Source organism: Lates calcarifer, linkage group LG14, assembly GCF_001640805.2.
Source record: "Lates calcarifer isolate ASB-BC8 linkage group LG14, TLL_Latcal_v3, whole genome shotgun sequence".
NCBI classification, from domain to species: Eukaryota; Metazoa; Chordata; class Actinopteri; family Centropomidae; genus Lates; species Lates calcarifer.
Window position 1 is genome coordinate 4097430 of NC_066846.1, and position 14903 is coordinate 4112332.

At 45.7% G+C, this 14903-nt stretch overlaps 1 protein-coding gene and 1 non-coding gene across 3 annotated transcripts in view; both read right to left on the bottom strand.

Annotated features, from left to right (window-relative positions):
* Window positions 1-10973, bottom strand: part of kirrel1a (kirre like nephrin family adhesion molecule 1a) — a 30661-nt gene extending 19688 nt beyond the window's left edge. For both annotated transcript variants that reach the window (XM_018674247.2, XM_018674246.2), the window contains exon 1: window positions 10678-10973. In XM_018674247.2, the coding sequence (XP_018529763.1) occupies window positions 10678-10723 (46 nt within the window). In that variant the 5' untranslated portion in view covers window positions 10724-10973. The remainder of the gene's footprint in view (window positions 1-10677) is intronic.
* Window positions 10974-13233: 2260 nt separating this feature from the next.
* Window positions 13234-13307, bottom strand: trnar-ucu (transfer RNA arginine (anticodon UCU)). The gene has a single exon. It is a non-coding gene; the product is annotated as a tRNA-Arg (tRNA).
* Between the last annotated feature and the right edge of the window lie 1596 nt (window positions 13308-14903).

Sequence of the window (14903 nt, forward strand, 5' to 3'; positions counted from 1 at the left end):
AGCCTGAGGGCAAGCAAATCCTTTCCTCCACCACCTCAGATATGCTAGCTGGAGGTATTCCCTCAACTGCTTCAGTAAACCACAAACATAATCCAAACTGAATACTCCTGAGTGGAGGCTACACAATCTGCGGAGAAAACACCCATGCAAAAGGCTGAGGACTGAAAACAGTGACTCATTTAAACATGTGCTCATCGCCTTCTGATTTCCATATTACCCAGTTAACACTTGTCAACATGAGTGTATGTGCTTGTGTGTGTGTGTGTGTGTGTGTGTGTGTGTGTGTGTGTGTTTAAACAAGGAAATCTACATGCAGAGAGCAGCCAGAGTAAAGGCAAGACGGAGTATATGCAAGGGAGCTTGTATTCTTTCATTATGTGGGTTATGCTGCAGTGACAAATTTAGAGTGTGTCCTGATTTCCTTGAGTCACTGATCCCCAAGATACCACCGGGAGACTCCAAGCACCCTGTCCACACAAAGACCACGGTCACAAAGAGCTGTGACCATGACCACATGCACATGGAAGCACACGCACACACAAAAACAGGCAGCACAGATGATCTAACCCTCACCGCACGGGCTAACCATTTCCTGTCAACACACACACAAACATAACCAGTCTAAACCCCAAACATATAATCGACACGTAGAGGCGGTTTCCGGAACATAGATTATACCACGACTCGGACTAAAACGTCAAGCCAGCGGAGCATCTCCATCTCTATTGGGAGCGGGTCTCAGTTTAGTCTAGGATTAAGTACAGCCCTAGTCAAAGTTTGCAAAGGGATTAGGATTAATCTGGGGCCGAGGACAACAGCCCCTGCAGACACTGTGACACCAACCTCGGCTTGTCAAAGCAGACACAAAGCCAAAGGCAAGCACGCACTGCCTCGCCGGGTGACTCACCAAAAGCATGGCCACACGCCGCCATAGTGTGAACCACCAAAGCAATTTAGCCCGAGAGCACCTCTCGCACCATGCGATGGTGTTTTAATAGCAAGGTAATGAACCGTCAATTTGTTGCTGAAAATTACTGAAAGGGTATATGCATGCAAAGATGTTTGGGCTATTTTTAGTAAGTGTGCTGCTCATATGCCCTGCATTCCTTAATTTGCCACACACCCCGCTGTTCGGTGGTGAATGTCAAAGCTTGCTTTTCAGCATTTAAATACAGGCTTGCCTCGCCTCTCTGAATGGGACAGGAGACGAGGTTGGAAGTGATGCCACGCAATAGAGACTTCTGGGAAAGGTTCACTGGTGGCATTCAGCCTCATTGAATCAGATGCTATTAAATAAAATGCCATTTGTATGGATTGTTATGCATCGATCTAATTATCTTTGTGTCTGGCCCCCTCCCCGTACCCCTCCAACAAAGTCCCCCTGCCTTCCTCTCCCTCGCTCCTATCCAGCCAATCCCGCGCCTCGGCTGGATCACAGACTTGCGTCACCATAGCAACAGCTGACGTGTAAAGTAACTGCCCAAAAAAAGTTTTCTGTACGAGCATGTCTGCGAGCGCACACGCGTATGTGCATCTGTGTGTCTGATGAAACCCTCCCTTGTGCTCGGTACACCCATTTTTCTGAAAAAACATTTTTCAATGACCTCATCCTCCCTCCATCTATCCAATTAATAGTCAGGCGGCCGCACTGGTCTCTCATTATTTCTCTCTTTCACCCCCCCCACCCAGTGTCTTCACTGTTAGTCAATCTGCTCCAAATTGATTTTGTTATCTGTCTAATTCCATATCGCCGCTGCGTGTGGCCGATGTGTTGGTGTTACGGAGGGGCTGCCTGAAAATGAGATGCAGGAATAGGGAGAACAAAGAGACGGCGAGGTCCACAGACACAGAACTGTGAAGTGTGATGGAGGAGGATGACATCATTGTTTCAGGACAAAGTTGCAGCCATAGGAGTCATGCGGCACTGACTCACTCTTTTGCTGTATGTGCCTGTACGTATATCTAGCTGTCAATCCATCAGTCAGTCGGTGCACTGACAGATCTGTCTGTGCATCTCGTCAGTGTGTGCAGTGAGCGCGCTGGACTTTACCACGGCAGCTCTCTCTTTAAAAGTTCTCTTTTAATTTAGAAAACTTATTCTAAACACAGATTAAGTTGTTTGTTTTAGCTCCTAAAAAGCTGACTTGTGGGATATGTGGGAACTGTGCATTTTAAGTGTATACATGCACTACATCTATGCACCTTGTATGTACATGCTGTGTGCAATGTATGCAGATTAATATGTTCATCACTGATTGATCTCCAGTAAGTCAATAAAATGTCAGTAAATAGTGTAAAAAATCCCATCATGCTCTCCCACAGCTTCTCCAGAAGATATCTTTAAATTACTTATCATGGATTTTCAGTTTACAATGATATAAAAGTGAGAGAGGCACCAAATCCTCATGTTTTAGAAGCTGGAGGCAGTAACTGTTATCATTTTTTGCTTGACAAAGGATTTAAACAATTACTCAACTATAAAAACTGTTTTCAGTCACTCTTCTGTCAACTGACTGATCAATAAATCGATCGTTTCAGCTCTAAACCGTGTCCATGAACTACATGAGCACGTGCAGTTTCTCCATCTATCTATCTGGCCGTGGGAACTCTACCACCTGTGCCTGTCTTCTCTCAACAACATGGCTGCCTGGCAGGATGGCCATAATAACTCGTCACCATGGTGACGGCGCTATAGGAACAAGCAAGAGACATAGATGGAGAGGAGCGGGGAGTGAAAGGAGGCGACCTGCTGAGCCTGCTGACACCGTGTCAGTCAAACACAAAGGTGACTCCCGGAGGTGGGGACAGAGCGGAGGGAAGATTAGGGCAGGAGGGGAAAAAGAGCCGGGGAGTGAAAGACTCCGAGACTCCTTCCTTTGTTTGCCGCATTGTCTGCCTGCTCGCTCCCTTCCTCTGTCATCTTACCTTGCCATCCTCCCCCTTACTAGCAGTCGGCGACCTCTCTCTTTCTTCCTCTCTTTTGTGGCCTTGCCCCCTTTCTCATTCCCTATTCACTTCCCTTTGTCTGGCAGGCATCTACTTAGAAAGTATCACTCCTCCTCCCTCCCTCCAGCTAGAGCCTTGCTCCCTTCTGGGGCTACCTTTCCACCTTCAAGTATATCTGCTTCTCTTTCCCTCCATCAGTCCTCCCTCTCATTCCCTCTCTCTATTACTATCAAAATGGTTGCTGTGGAAACAGGTTTATTTGGAAATGGCAGGAGGAAAATTAGTGCCGCGCTTTGTCTGTCCATTTTGATACTGCCAAGTGCATGAGAGTGCTGCTGGGGAGGTGTGCACTTTAATTTTCTGTGAATGTGTGTTTGCGCAGTGTGTGTGTGTGTGTGTGTGTGTGTGTGTGTGTGCACGCGTGCCACCCTTCCATTCTCCAGGGTTCCTCTCATACACGCATTTCACATCTGAAGAGCTTTATTTGTACCAAACCTCTGTTACAGACATTGTTACCATGGCTACAGCCAGTGAGGACCACTGACACAATGATAGACACCGTGGCCATGGCAACCCCGGGATCAGTGGTGGCTAATATGATAATTCATGGACGAGGTATGTGACACATTACGCGCACATGAATATGCTCGAGCGCCGGAAAGCCGGCCGGCCGCTGGTAATCCACGAGCCTTTGTGCAGCCAACATGCCGAGTGGCTGACAAAGAATACTCTGCTGTAACCAAGGGTGACCAGAACTAACAATAGCTGTCCTCTGGATAAGCCTGAACAAGGGGATACATACATATCACACTGCTACTCTGCAGCAGTGTGCCGTGTAGCTTGTAGCACAGGGGCCACCGAATTCAACTGGCACAATCGATATCATAATGAATCAATAATTCACAGCAGCAGTTCCCCATTGATTTCGGGCAGCGACCTATTCCTCAGGCCGCCCCACCTCCAAAAGCCACGTGACCCAGTGAGTAAACATCCCGCAAACCATCAGCTGTGACAGCTCTCAGATGGTCCGACGATTCACCTCACGTTACAGTACGGCGCGGTGATGGAATCCAAGCGGGACTATTTTACAAGCGGCGCCCCATCGATAAATCACCCCCCCCACCAACCCCCTCCAAGGTCTGCCTTAATTCAATCCAGTGCAATCTAATTTTATTGGTATGTACTGTAGCTTCTTGCAATGTCATCTGTCACAAACCATCCAATAAAAAGCCCGGGGCCTTGACCTCAGAGAGTGAAGTAATATTCATGCAGAGCCCCTCGCTAATATCAGCACAAGTGCATACTGTCACTTTGAAGAGGAGGCTTCTTTGTTGATAGAAAGAACACACTACAAGACGAGAAAACAAAGTGAGAGGGGTGATAATAAAGCTGGGCTTTAAACTTTAAAGCCTTTGGATAGCATGAGAAAAGTACAGCTTGTTAAATGAATGAAGACCAATAGGGACCATGTCTTTTCAGAAGAGCAATGATTTCTGCTTTTGGCATTTGAAAATACCCTCACATGATATTCTTTATATGACCAACAGCATGTTCACATACTGTACATGTATGGACTCAGTCTGAGCTTGGCCTCTTAGTTCCAATTATGTGAAATCTTAATGCTACAGTGGCACTGGCTGATATTTTAACCATCAGTGTGTTTCCTAATTTCTGGCAACAGGTTATGGAAGGCTCCTCTCTGTTTCATCGTGTCAGTCCCCCTGTGCGTAAAGCTAAGTTTATTAAAAATGGCTTTCCACAGAGCCCTGACCTCAACCCCATCAAGCACCTTTGGAATGGACTGAATTGCCGACTATGAGCCAGGTCCCATCGCCCAACATGAAGGGGAGCAAATCCCTGCAGCCAGGCTCCGAAGTCTTGCGGAAAACCTTCCCTGAAGATATAGCAGCGGATTCACACCCACAGTCCACAGACTTTTGGCCATGAAGCGTATATATCGTCCATGAACTTGAGATGTCTCGCTACAATGTAAATCAGATAAAGTCTAATCTGGATCTAAGATACATGGGTAAACAGGGTTAAGGTAAGCTTTGCCTAGAGGGTGGTAGTATTAAGCTGGCAGTGGCAGTCTTGGACAAAATAATTGCATTTGCACAACATTGTTTTAATGACTGGACTTCAGAGCCATTGATGATTATTACTACCAAGAGACAGCTCACTCATTATGTGTAGTCCGCAACAATTTAGCCTGCAGGCTGTTATATTACATGACGGGGAGACGGCGAGCGTTGCAGTGCAGTGGTAACCGATTTAGTTAGACGACTGACCCTAATGTTGTTATTGTAAAAGGAAGATGGATGGAGAAAAGTCGAATATCTCTCTCTCTCTCTCTCTCTCTCCTCTCCCCCTCTCCCTCGGCCCTGTCCCTGTTGAGGAGCAGAAACTGGGAGAGCGGAGAAATGAAGTGACATCATCAGCGTCAGCCACATTCCTGCGGAGGGAGGGGGTGAGGAGGAGGGGAGAGGTGGGTGGGTTGGGGGCAAGGGAAGAGGAGGAGGAGGAGGAGGAGATTGTCCCAAAACTTTTGAGGTTACAGGACCGACCCCCCCCCCCCCCAACACTCGAGTGCACACACACACGCACACACACACAAATGCATCTATTATCCTTCCCTCTACTTGTGCGTGTTCCAGCGCACGTTTGTGTGTGTGTGTGTTACAGTACATGGGCTCTTCCTCATCATGTGCTCCCTGTTTTAATTCATGTGCTTCTACTCCTGTCCCCTCCCCCACCACCCCCCGCCCCCCCAAACTCATACCACTACCCCCACCCCCCCACCCCCTCTCCTCTTTCTCTCTCCACCGACCAGAGGAATGCAAGAACCACATCTGGAACTTATTAGAGAGCAAGAGAGAGAGAGAAAGGGAGGGAGAGAGAGAGAGAGAGAGAGAGGGGTAGATGGAAAGAGAAGGAGAAGTAATGGTGGGGGGGTGGGGGGGTGGGCGATTGAAAAAAAAGAGAGAAAAGAAAGACGTCCAGGAGGGGACAGAAAGAGAGAAAGAATGAACTTTGGTAAGCAGAAAAAGGGCTCATGTTGCGAGAGAAAGCTAAAAGAAACGAATAGGAAAGTTAACAGCAACACCCATTAATGCCAATTAACCTCAACGGGGACGGGCCAGGGGAAGAGCTCAGCTGGCACCTCAGATGCGGGTTCAATCACTCCCGATTCCAGCGCAAATGTCGCCTTTGAACCGGCCTCGACCATATTCTGTCTGAATGAGCAGCTTCACTGTCCCCACTGAGGGAGCAGTCAAGCCTGAGTAATAGTCCCTTTCTCTCTGCCGCTGGCCTCCCGACCACTCCTCCTCCTCCTCCGTCCTCGTCCCTCTCTCCTCTCTCTCCCGGCTCGCTTTTTCTTTTCATCCAGCACGCCTTCCTCCTGCACTACAATGCAACCCCCCCCCCATCTCACTAACTCTAAAATAAACAAAAAAAAAAGTCTAATCACTCTCAATCAGGCTCTGCCCACCTGCACACAAGACTACCCCCCTCTTTGCCCCCCTCCCTTGTCTTCCACCTCTCCTCCCAAACAACTTTTTCTCTAATCTGCCCCCCCCCCCCCAAACACCATCACCCCAAAATGGTCCTCGCTGCAGAATGTGGCCGCGCAGTTTGGGAAAACAAGGCCAATAGATTCAGTCAGATGTGATAAAGTGTTCCTCTCTTGCTCAGGGGACTCTGCATAAAGAAACATTTTTAAGGGGATGTTTTTTTTTTTTTTTCATTTTTCTTTTTATAACTTGGATGCCCCCGGCCTGTCAAACACAATCAGATTATGGGGCCTTTAAATCCTAGGGCTTCACTTGAGAAACATTCACGCAGCAAGTTGAGGATGCTCAAAGGAAATTCATGCAATTTTGATTTAATTTCTCTCTGACCACAAGTTTGTTAATGAATTATCCAACTAAATACTTCTGTACCCTATCAGGTTTTTCACTGGATCATCCGAAAACATGCATGCAAGCCTCTTTGTTCTCCCAAGCACCACTTCAAAAAGCATTATAGGACACTCGTGTCCAGAGGAATGCCCTTAAACAAACATATCAACTGGGAGAAGCAATCAACATGTCACACACTGACAAACACCCGCCGGGACAGAAATGCCAAGAATTTGTTGATTGAATGGAACCCAATGGGGAACAACAGGCGTGGATGTACATTATAACATTACGGGCTCCATTCCCAGATTGAGCCTTACAGCTGGTTCAGTGATTGCTTTCAGTGGCTGATGTCAATTAGAGATGCCTTTTCAGTAAATAGGCTTCATTCAGATCCCGTAAAAACCATGACCCGAATTCGCATATTAACGGTAGGATGCTCCGGAGTCATATCTCGCTCGCTGGGAATCAAAATTAAAAACAGACTTCTGCCTCGCTACATATGTCACTCCAGATCTACACTCTGAGCCTGTGAGGGTTCAGTATAGCACCGCAAAATGGTTCATTAGCCTTGAAAACATGGCCGAAAAAGCATCACGTCGCTATAAATAGTTCTGTAAGTGGTAATCCACAAGATATCCATACGAATTTGTGTTTCTGTAGGTGGAACTTTTTCATTTATCAGCTTCAGCTGCTCATGTATAATCTCTCCTAGCCATAATCTGAGCAGAAACAAGTCCTCCCAATGAGGTTTTAGTGGTTATTACAGCCCACTGTGTCCCCATCCTTTTGTGACGAACTTTAGAGGTTAAATTTCTCCAGATCTCCATGAGCTTAATGAGACAGAGGACTGGCTATGTGAGATTAGCTCAGGCTAACTACTCAGTTCTTCTTTTATTTATCGTGAGAACATAAAACAAATCCCTTGCTACGTGATAGAGGATTTTTTTTTCCTCCCCTAGTAAATGGAAAATATTTCATGTACCAGCAGTACCTCGAGTCAACGTGTACGACTCAGTAATGGGCTGGAAAAATGGAATTTATTTAAATGAAAATGTCGCAGATTATTACAGGCAAGAATGCGTGAAATGTTGTAAATCAGCAGTTTTAACAGGGTGTTTTAGTACCACACTGGAGACTTTCCGAATCCTCTGGTTTTTATTTGAACTATTAGAGCCCACTTTGAGTCATTAACATTACACATAGTAGTAGAACCACTGCTTCCCTGATCAAACAACCCTCGAGGAACCCTTCTTTCTCTGGGTGTAAAAGCCCCCTGAATGTGTCTGACTCTTCCAACATCTGAATATTTTCTTTGCTGAGTACAACACAGGAATCCGTCTGAGGTCTATGATTCACAGCTCAGTCGTGTGATTCAGAGCGTACAGTAAGGGTTAGCAGCAGCAGCAGCAGCAGCAGCAGCAGCCAGCGGCGGCTCATGGCCTCAGTCCACACAAAAGGACAGAGGCTGACAAATGGTACACCTGCACTGGAGCCTTTGTCCGAGTCAGCACTTCAGACCACCGTCTGGGCTATAGGTGCAGTGCTGCAAGTCCAACCTCAAGGATCTCACACTCATTAGGAAGTTAAAGGAGTGTGTTTGCAGTGATTGATTATGCAGTAACATTTAACAGCTGCGTTAATGGTGGCGCTTGCTTGGGACTTATTACCAGGTTGGTATGTAGATACAAGGCCAGGATACTAAATCAATCACTCCAGTGGTGCTGCTAGTAGAGATTTACTATAGTTAAACCCAGGTTGAAGCTGTATCACTGAATCTAAATAACTTTAAAAAACATTCTGTTTCACCACAGCTTTAATTAGCTGCTCGACTAATAACCATGCAATCATTAGCACTAGCAGGCAATTACATGTGTGCAAATTGCAGGCCATGAAATACTGTTTTACTAGTCTAATGAAGAGATAAAAGTCTGGGTGCTCTTAAGAAAAAAAAACTGCTCCTGAAACCTACAGTAAGTGTTATCTCTTGTGAGGTGATATTCGCCCCGGCTCTCTGTGGATTATGCCGACTCCTGTTGTGTTTTCATAGCCAAATGCAAAAGCCACAAAGCAACATTTGGGACCTTACATCTATTACACCATTTTAAATCTTACAGCCTGCTAATCTTGTCTTCAGGAAAGCCTTTGAAAGCAAATATATTTGTGCTTGGGCGTCCAACATGGAGCAATAATGGGTCATACAGTTGTAACAGTGCAACAGCAGACAATAGGACACATGGCTTCACATATGTGTGTGCGTGTGTGTCTCTGTGTGCGTATGTACATCTGTATGTGTCACGAGTGGACAAACAGGGCAACAGCATGTGCCAGAAACAAGGGGTGTCGTTGGAGAGCGAGGGCAGGGGCTGTGTGTTTGTGTGTTGCAGCCGTTGCCAGATCATGTCATACGTGGATTCATGAAGCGGCCGATCCGTTGATGAAAAGGAATCGGCTCCTGACTGCATGGAGACTGTCGTGTGCCTGTGTGAAACCCCCCAGCAACACATCTATGGGTGGATGCTGAGCACGGCGAGCTAGGCTGAGCGATACAAAGCCTGGCAGACAGGGTGACATCATCCCTTTCTATACCTTCCCTTCCTCGAACACGCCCCCTACCTATGATGAAGTGGCTGACTGGCCGGCCAGCGAGCAAGCAGCCGGCCGTGCACACAAGGTAGACAATGGGGGGGGGGGGACAAAATAAAAAAAAGGGAGGTTTGCTGTGGCTGCGCCTCCACGACAACACACAGATATGCCTCGATCAAACAGGTAGCTTAGAGAAATTACAACCATCCTCTCCTCCTCCTCCTCCCTCAGCCTCCTGTCTCCTAGCAACTCGGCTACAGCTGTGATTATCATAAGCCAACAGCCTACCTGGCACCCCACAGGTATGGAGGGGGAACAGATGCATGGGCACTGCTGCTGCTGCACATGCCTCATTGTGCTGTTGAAATGCACAGAGAAAGGCAACAGAGACGATATAATATACATTTAAAATGGGCTTTGTGTGAGGCACTCAGGTAGGACACCAGGACAGGAGCAGAAGAGGGGTGGTGTGTGTGTGTGTGTGTGTGAGATGGGTGAGACAAGGGGGGAGAGAGGGCTGTATAAGCTGCCTTTCACTACAGGATCACTACAGGGGCTGGTAGCAGTGGTCTCACTGACTGACAAGCCATTCAGATGCGATAGCAGAGTGGAGGTGCTGCTGGCATGTAGAGCAGCGCTGGTCAATCACTGTCATTCCCGTCACGTCCTCAGCGCCTCACCACGGCCCGTCTGAATAACGCCACCGGGTTGGGGTTCATCATATGCAAAAGGTCATTTAGGCCGGTGGGCGCGCGCGCGTGCGTTCACCTGGGTTCACGTTCAAGTTGAACGCACGAACGTGCACAAATCGACCGCCTGTAATTCGCACGCGTTTAGAGGCGCGCGACAATGATCATTAAAAAAAGTGTGGTGATCCATTGCTGCGGTGCGGACACGCAGTCACACACACGCGCGCGCGCGCGCGCTTCGTCTCTCTCACTCTCCCTTTCTCACGCAGCCGCACGTGCACGCACACGCGCACACACGCGTCTAAGGTGATCCACCGCTGCGGTTCATATGGGAATGCTATGAAATCATGTTATACGTCTTTCTCCTTTTCTCTCCCCAACACGCACACACACACACACACTCACACACACACACACACACACACACACACACACTTGTAAATGATCATCGACGGTTAGCTCTGTTTGTTTTTAAGCCTCTGTAGCTTCACACAATTTTATATTTAAACATTACTCGTCGTCATTTAGGCGCTTAAAAAGAGAGAATACATTCTTACCAGTTTGAAAACTCAACACCAAACTCAGGAGCAGCAGCCTCTGCATGGTTCAGCCGACCAATAAGTCCGTTATTGGCTCAAACCTCCGTGAGGACAGCATCAAAAAGCGGGAGTTTACTGACTTTAACAATAATTATACAAAGAACAATAATCCTCCTGCGTCGGTCCTCCTCGTTGCTCCCCTGACTCGGGTTGGACTCGCTCAGCTTTTACACCATTTCACTGATTTTTTTTCACCTCGCTCCTCTTCTGTGCTCTCCAGCGACAGTCCGTTTTCTACTCTACTCTGAGGCGGTAAGCTAGCAACGACGACACGCCAGACTTCCGGTTATTGTCTTCAAAATAAAATCCAAATTAAAGAGGGCGGTTATACGTTGACAGAGACAAATTGCTTTCATGGAAATAAAACCAGTTAATAATAATTAGTATATAACACATGTATTGTTAATGTTTATTAGGTTTCTAAACGTTTGGCAGAAATCAACCAAAGAATGCTTATAATTTATCAATTACATTTGGTAAATTACTATATCCAGATTCACATTATAATAATGAAATTAATCGATGCATTGCCATCTTCTTTTCTAAAAATGAAAAGTTCCTTTTGACACCCCTGACAAAGAAAAGAAAAGAATATTTCACCCAGTGTGATCACGCTCTACTTCCGGTCCTCGCTGTAGTCTCTCTGACTTGACGTCATATTCTCATTAGCGGCGCATTCCTCTCTCTCTCTCTCTCTCTCTCTCTCTCTCTCTCTCTCCTCTCTCTCTCTCACGTCAGCAGCGCCACAGCACTGCCCCCTTTTTTCTCTCTCTGGATCTTGCACAGTCCACCACCGGCAAAAATAAATAAATAAATAAAAAATTATGAAATAAAATAAAAAAATAAAATAAACCAGCTTAGAGAGGCATAATCATTTTGACACATTTGCTGTGGTCCAGACTGCTGCTTGGTTCCTGCTCTTCGCAGTGTGCAATTAGGTAATGAAGTAATTTTAGATGGGCTTACCTTAACTTACCTCTACACCTGTATATACCTCATTCATATGCGGCTAGACACTGTAAATATATAAATATCTACAAGAATCTAATAAGAAATATATCTGAAGTGGCGGAGTGTGCGCGAGGGCTGTTGTTTAAACAGACACATCCAATCTGAATACTACAGATATGAATTTGCAGTAATATTAGCCTGATAATTTCATGGTAATATTATGTCCCACTGAGCTAAAATAAGAGCACTGTATTATTAAAATATTAGAGGAGCTACTGTGATCTGAAAGTCAGGAGTTAGGCCTATAGCAGAAATAAATAATTCACTCTACTACTTCAAATAATATTGACTATTTAGTGGAATGAAGCAGTGATGTCATCCTGGTGAAATAGTCCGACCAGCTGATGAATAAACAAAGCCCGTCCTCATTCCTGTCACATAATGTAGGCTACAGATTTTGGGGCTGGTTCCCCGTGATACTGTAGCTGTCACAGCTCAGTAGGTCTCCACAGTGAGCCGGTTCCTCCCCGTCTCAGAACCAGAGGAGAGCGACTTGCGCTGGTGTTGGAGCGCCCCCTTGTGTCGTCGACCCGGAGCGACCCCTGCGTGCGCTCCTGAGCACAACTGGAGCAAAGGAGCCCAAAATAATCCGCGCGCGCACGGACCGCACGCACGTTTTACATGGCACCGTTATTGGCGGGATTCAGATGGAATGCTGAGGGGAGACGTGAACCATTCCGATCATCTTTTTATTTTCAAAAGAAATAGTCTACGTCCATCTTTACTGGCTGACAGAAACGTTTGGGAGGGGCTTTACATACAGAAAATACAAGTAATAACTCCTATGACTGAAGAGTCATAGGTTCATTACTAACCTACAATACAGAGTATTTTGAGGGAAAGAAATGAATTATACATTTTCAATAATTTGACATATTCAGTGATTACTTTCTTAGCTGCAGCGCAAATAGTGTAATATATGACATTATGCTCACAAAGAAAAAAACATCTACAACAATGACAAATTTAAGGTTTTTGTATAAGATAGGCCTATATGCTAAATTAACCCATGCTACTGCTGTTAAGAGAGAGAGACAGAGAGAAAAAAAAAAGCAGAATTAGGATTTTAAAAATTCAGTGCAAAGGATCACGAGGAATATAAAGTCAGGCTGCAGGAAACATAAATGAAAAATGTGTGAAATAAAACAAATATGTGAAGGAATGTACATTCTCCTGTGTAAATGCCCCATCAGTAACAGTGTCCCTATAGAATAAGCATGCTCCTATGAGTAAAGCTATTTCAGTCTGAACCGACTTTCATTACTGAATTTATATTCAATATTGTTTCTCACTATTAGTTTGAAATTAGCAGAAAAGAGCAAGTTATTCAGAGCGTGCACAGAGGAGTGGTGATGGGGCTGTGTTTCATTCTCTTCACTGTGGTTCTCATTGTTGCCACATTAACGAGCCTATAACAGCATTATAACCTGCTACTAAAACATCATCGCTGCGTCCAGCTGGTAAAAATGACCGCAGGTCTGCCGTGTGGCACACAGAGTGACTCATCTCTGCCGGGACTCGAACCCGGAGCCTCTGGATTAGAAGTCCAGCGCGCTATTCCATTGCGCCACAGAGACTGCGCCAGCATCCACCCGGTCTGGCACGGTTTACATACCTCACATCCTCTCATATCGCTTCTCTCTGCATCCCCGCAGCATCAGGACCAGTCTGAGCCGACATGTTGGCAGTGTCGGGAGCCGACCACCAGAGGGCGCTGTTGCTACGCGCTGAAGCGGGAATGCGTCAGGTCAGCGGCTGCATAACAGGAAGTTGAGAGTTAGCGCGTTAAAAGATAAAAGTCTCACCGACTGTGGATGCCTTGGTGGTATGTTTTTAACTGAGGCTTTAATTTTGAAAGTGCGTCAACTGGAATGTTGTTTTTAATCAAGCTAGCTTAGCCCTTGTCCGTCTCAACAGAGCCAAATGTCTGTCGGAGCGTTTTGTTCCCCGTTTTAACTGTGAAATGTTATGTTCAGGTTGTGTGTGGGTGAGTTAACGGATTTAAGAAAAAAAAAAAAGAGAATAGGCCATATAATGGTTTAACGTATACGGACATTTTGAACCAATTGGCCGAAAAATAATACGTGTTTCCTAATAACAGAAGTAACGGTGGATGGTGCTGGGTATCCCTGTTAAAAAATAACGTAGTGAAACACGTCAGGTTATGTACGGTATAATCATGGTTTCTTTAACATGTAGGACACTGGGGGTCCGTTAATATAGAAATGATGTGGAACTCTCACTGTATGGAATAACACTGGTGGGGTTACACCAAGATTGCATCAGATAACCAGTCACACTCCTCCCTCCACAGTGTGACACCTTAATTAATTTGATGTCATCCACGCTGTCTCTCTGCTTTTCATGTCAAGGACACCCAAGTAGAACATGCCAGGTTTTTCGTTCTGGGTATGTGGAGATATTTGTCACTGTAAGGGGGATGAGAGTCAAAGAGAAAGTAGAATTTGTTCTATCCCAAGTGACTTTGGACAGAGGATCTCCACAACAGTCATATCACTCAATAAGCTTGAAATATGAGCATTAAGACCTGAATCTAACACATCATTACTTGACTCTTCAGGGAGTTATCCTCTGATGCTGAATCACAAATGACACACAAAATGGGTTCAAAGAGTTGCGTGAAAAAATGACACCAAAATGAGTTTCATGTTACTGCAACACAGCTGTATCTAGAGTGCAGTAAAGGCTTGTCCACACAGCAGGAAAAAAAAAAAAACTGCTTGGTGACTGTAATACCTCGGCCCGAAATTTTCAGAAATTCATCTGTACAACAGTTCTTGCAAAAGTCACAAAACCCACAAAATGGAGCAATTTCAAACCAATTTCAAAACCTGTGTGTCTGGCTGCAACGTTACCAAATAAAGACTTGTTTTCTGTGAACCACACTCGGCCTTCAAAACTGAGGAAGAGAAGAGAAGTGAAACTCCTCTGTATAAGTGAGTAATCATTTCCTTAACCTGTTAGACACAGGGAAATCTGCTGGTGATCAATTCCTTAGACCTCCGTTTTGCTTTCGATTTTGCTGATCACATGACTCCTCTCAGCTTTGATCTGCCTTAAAATTGGTTTGTTTAAGACTGGAGGTGTGATTTTATCAGAATGTCCAGGTACAGGACATGACATTGTGCTGGGCGACCTGTGAGACAATGTTA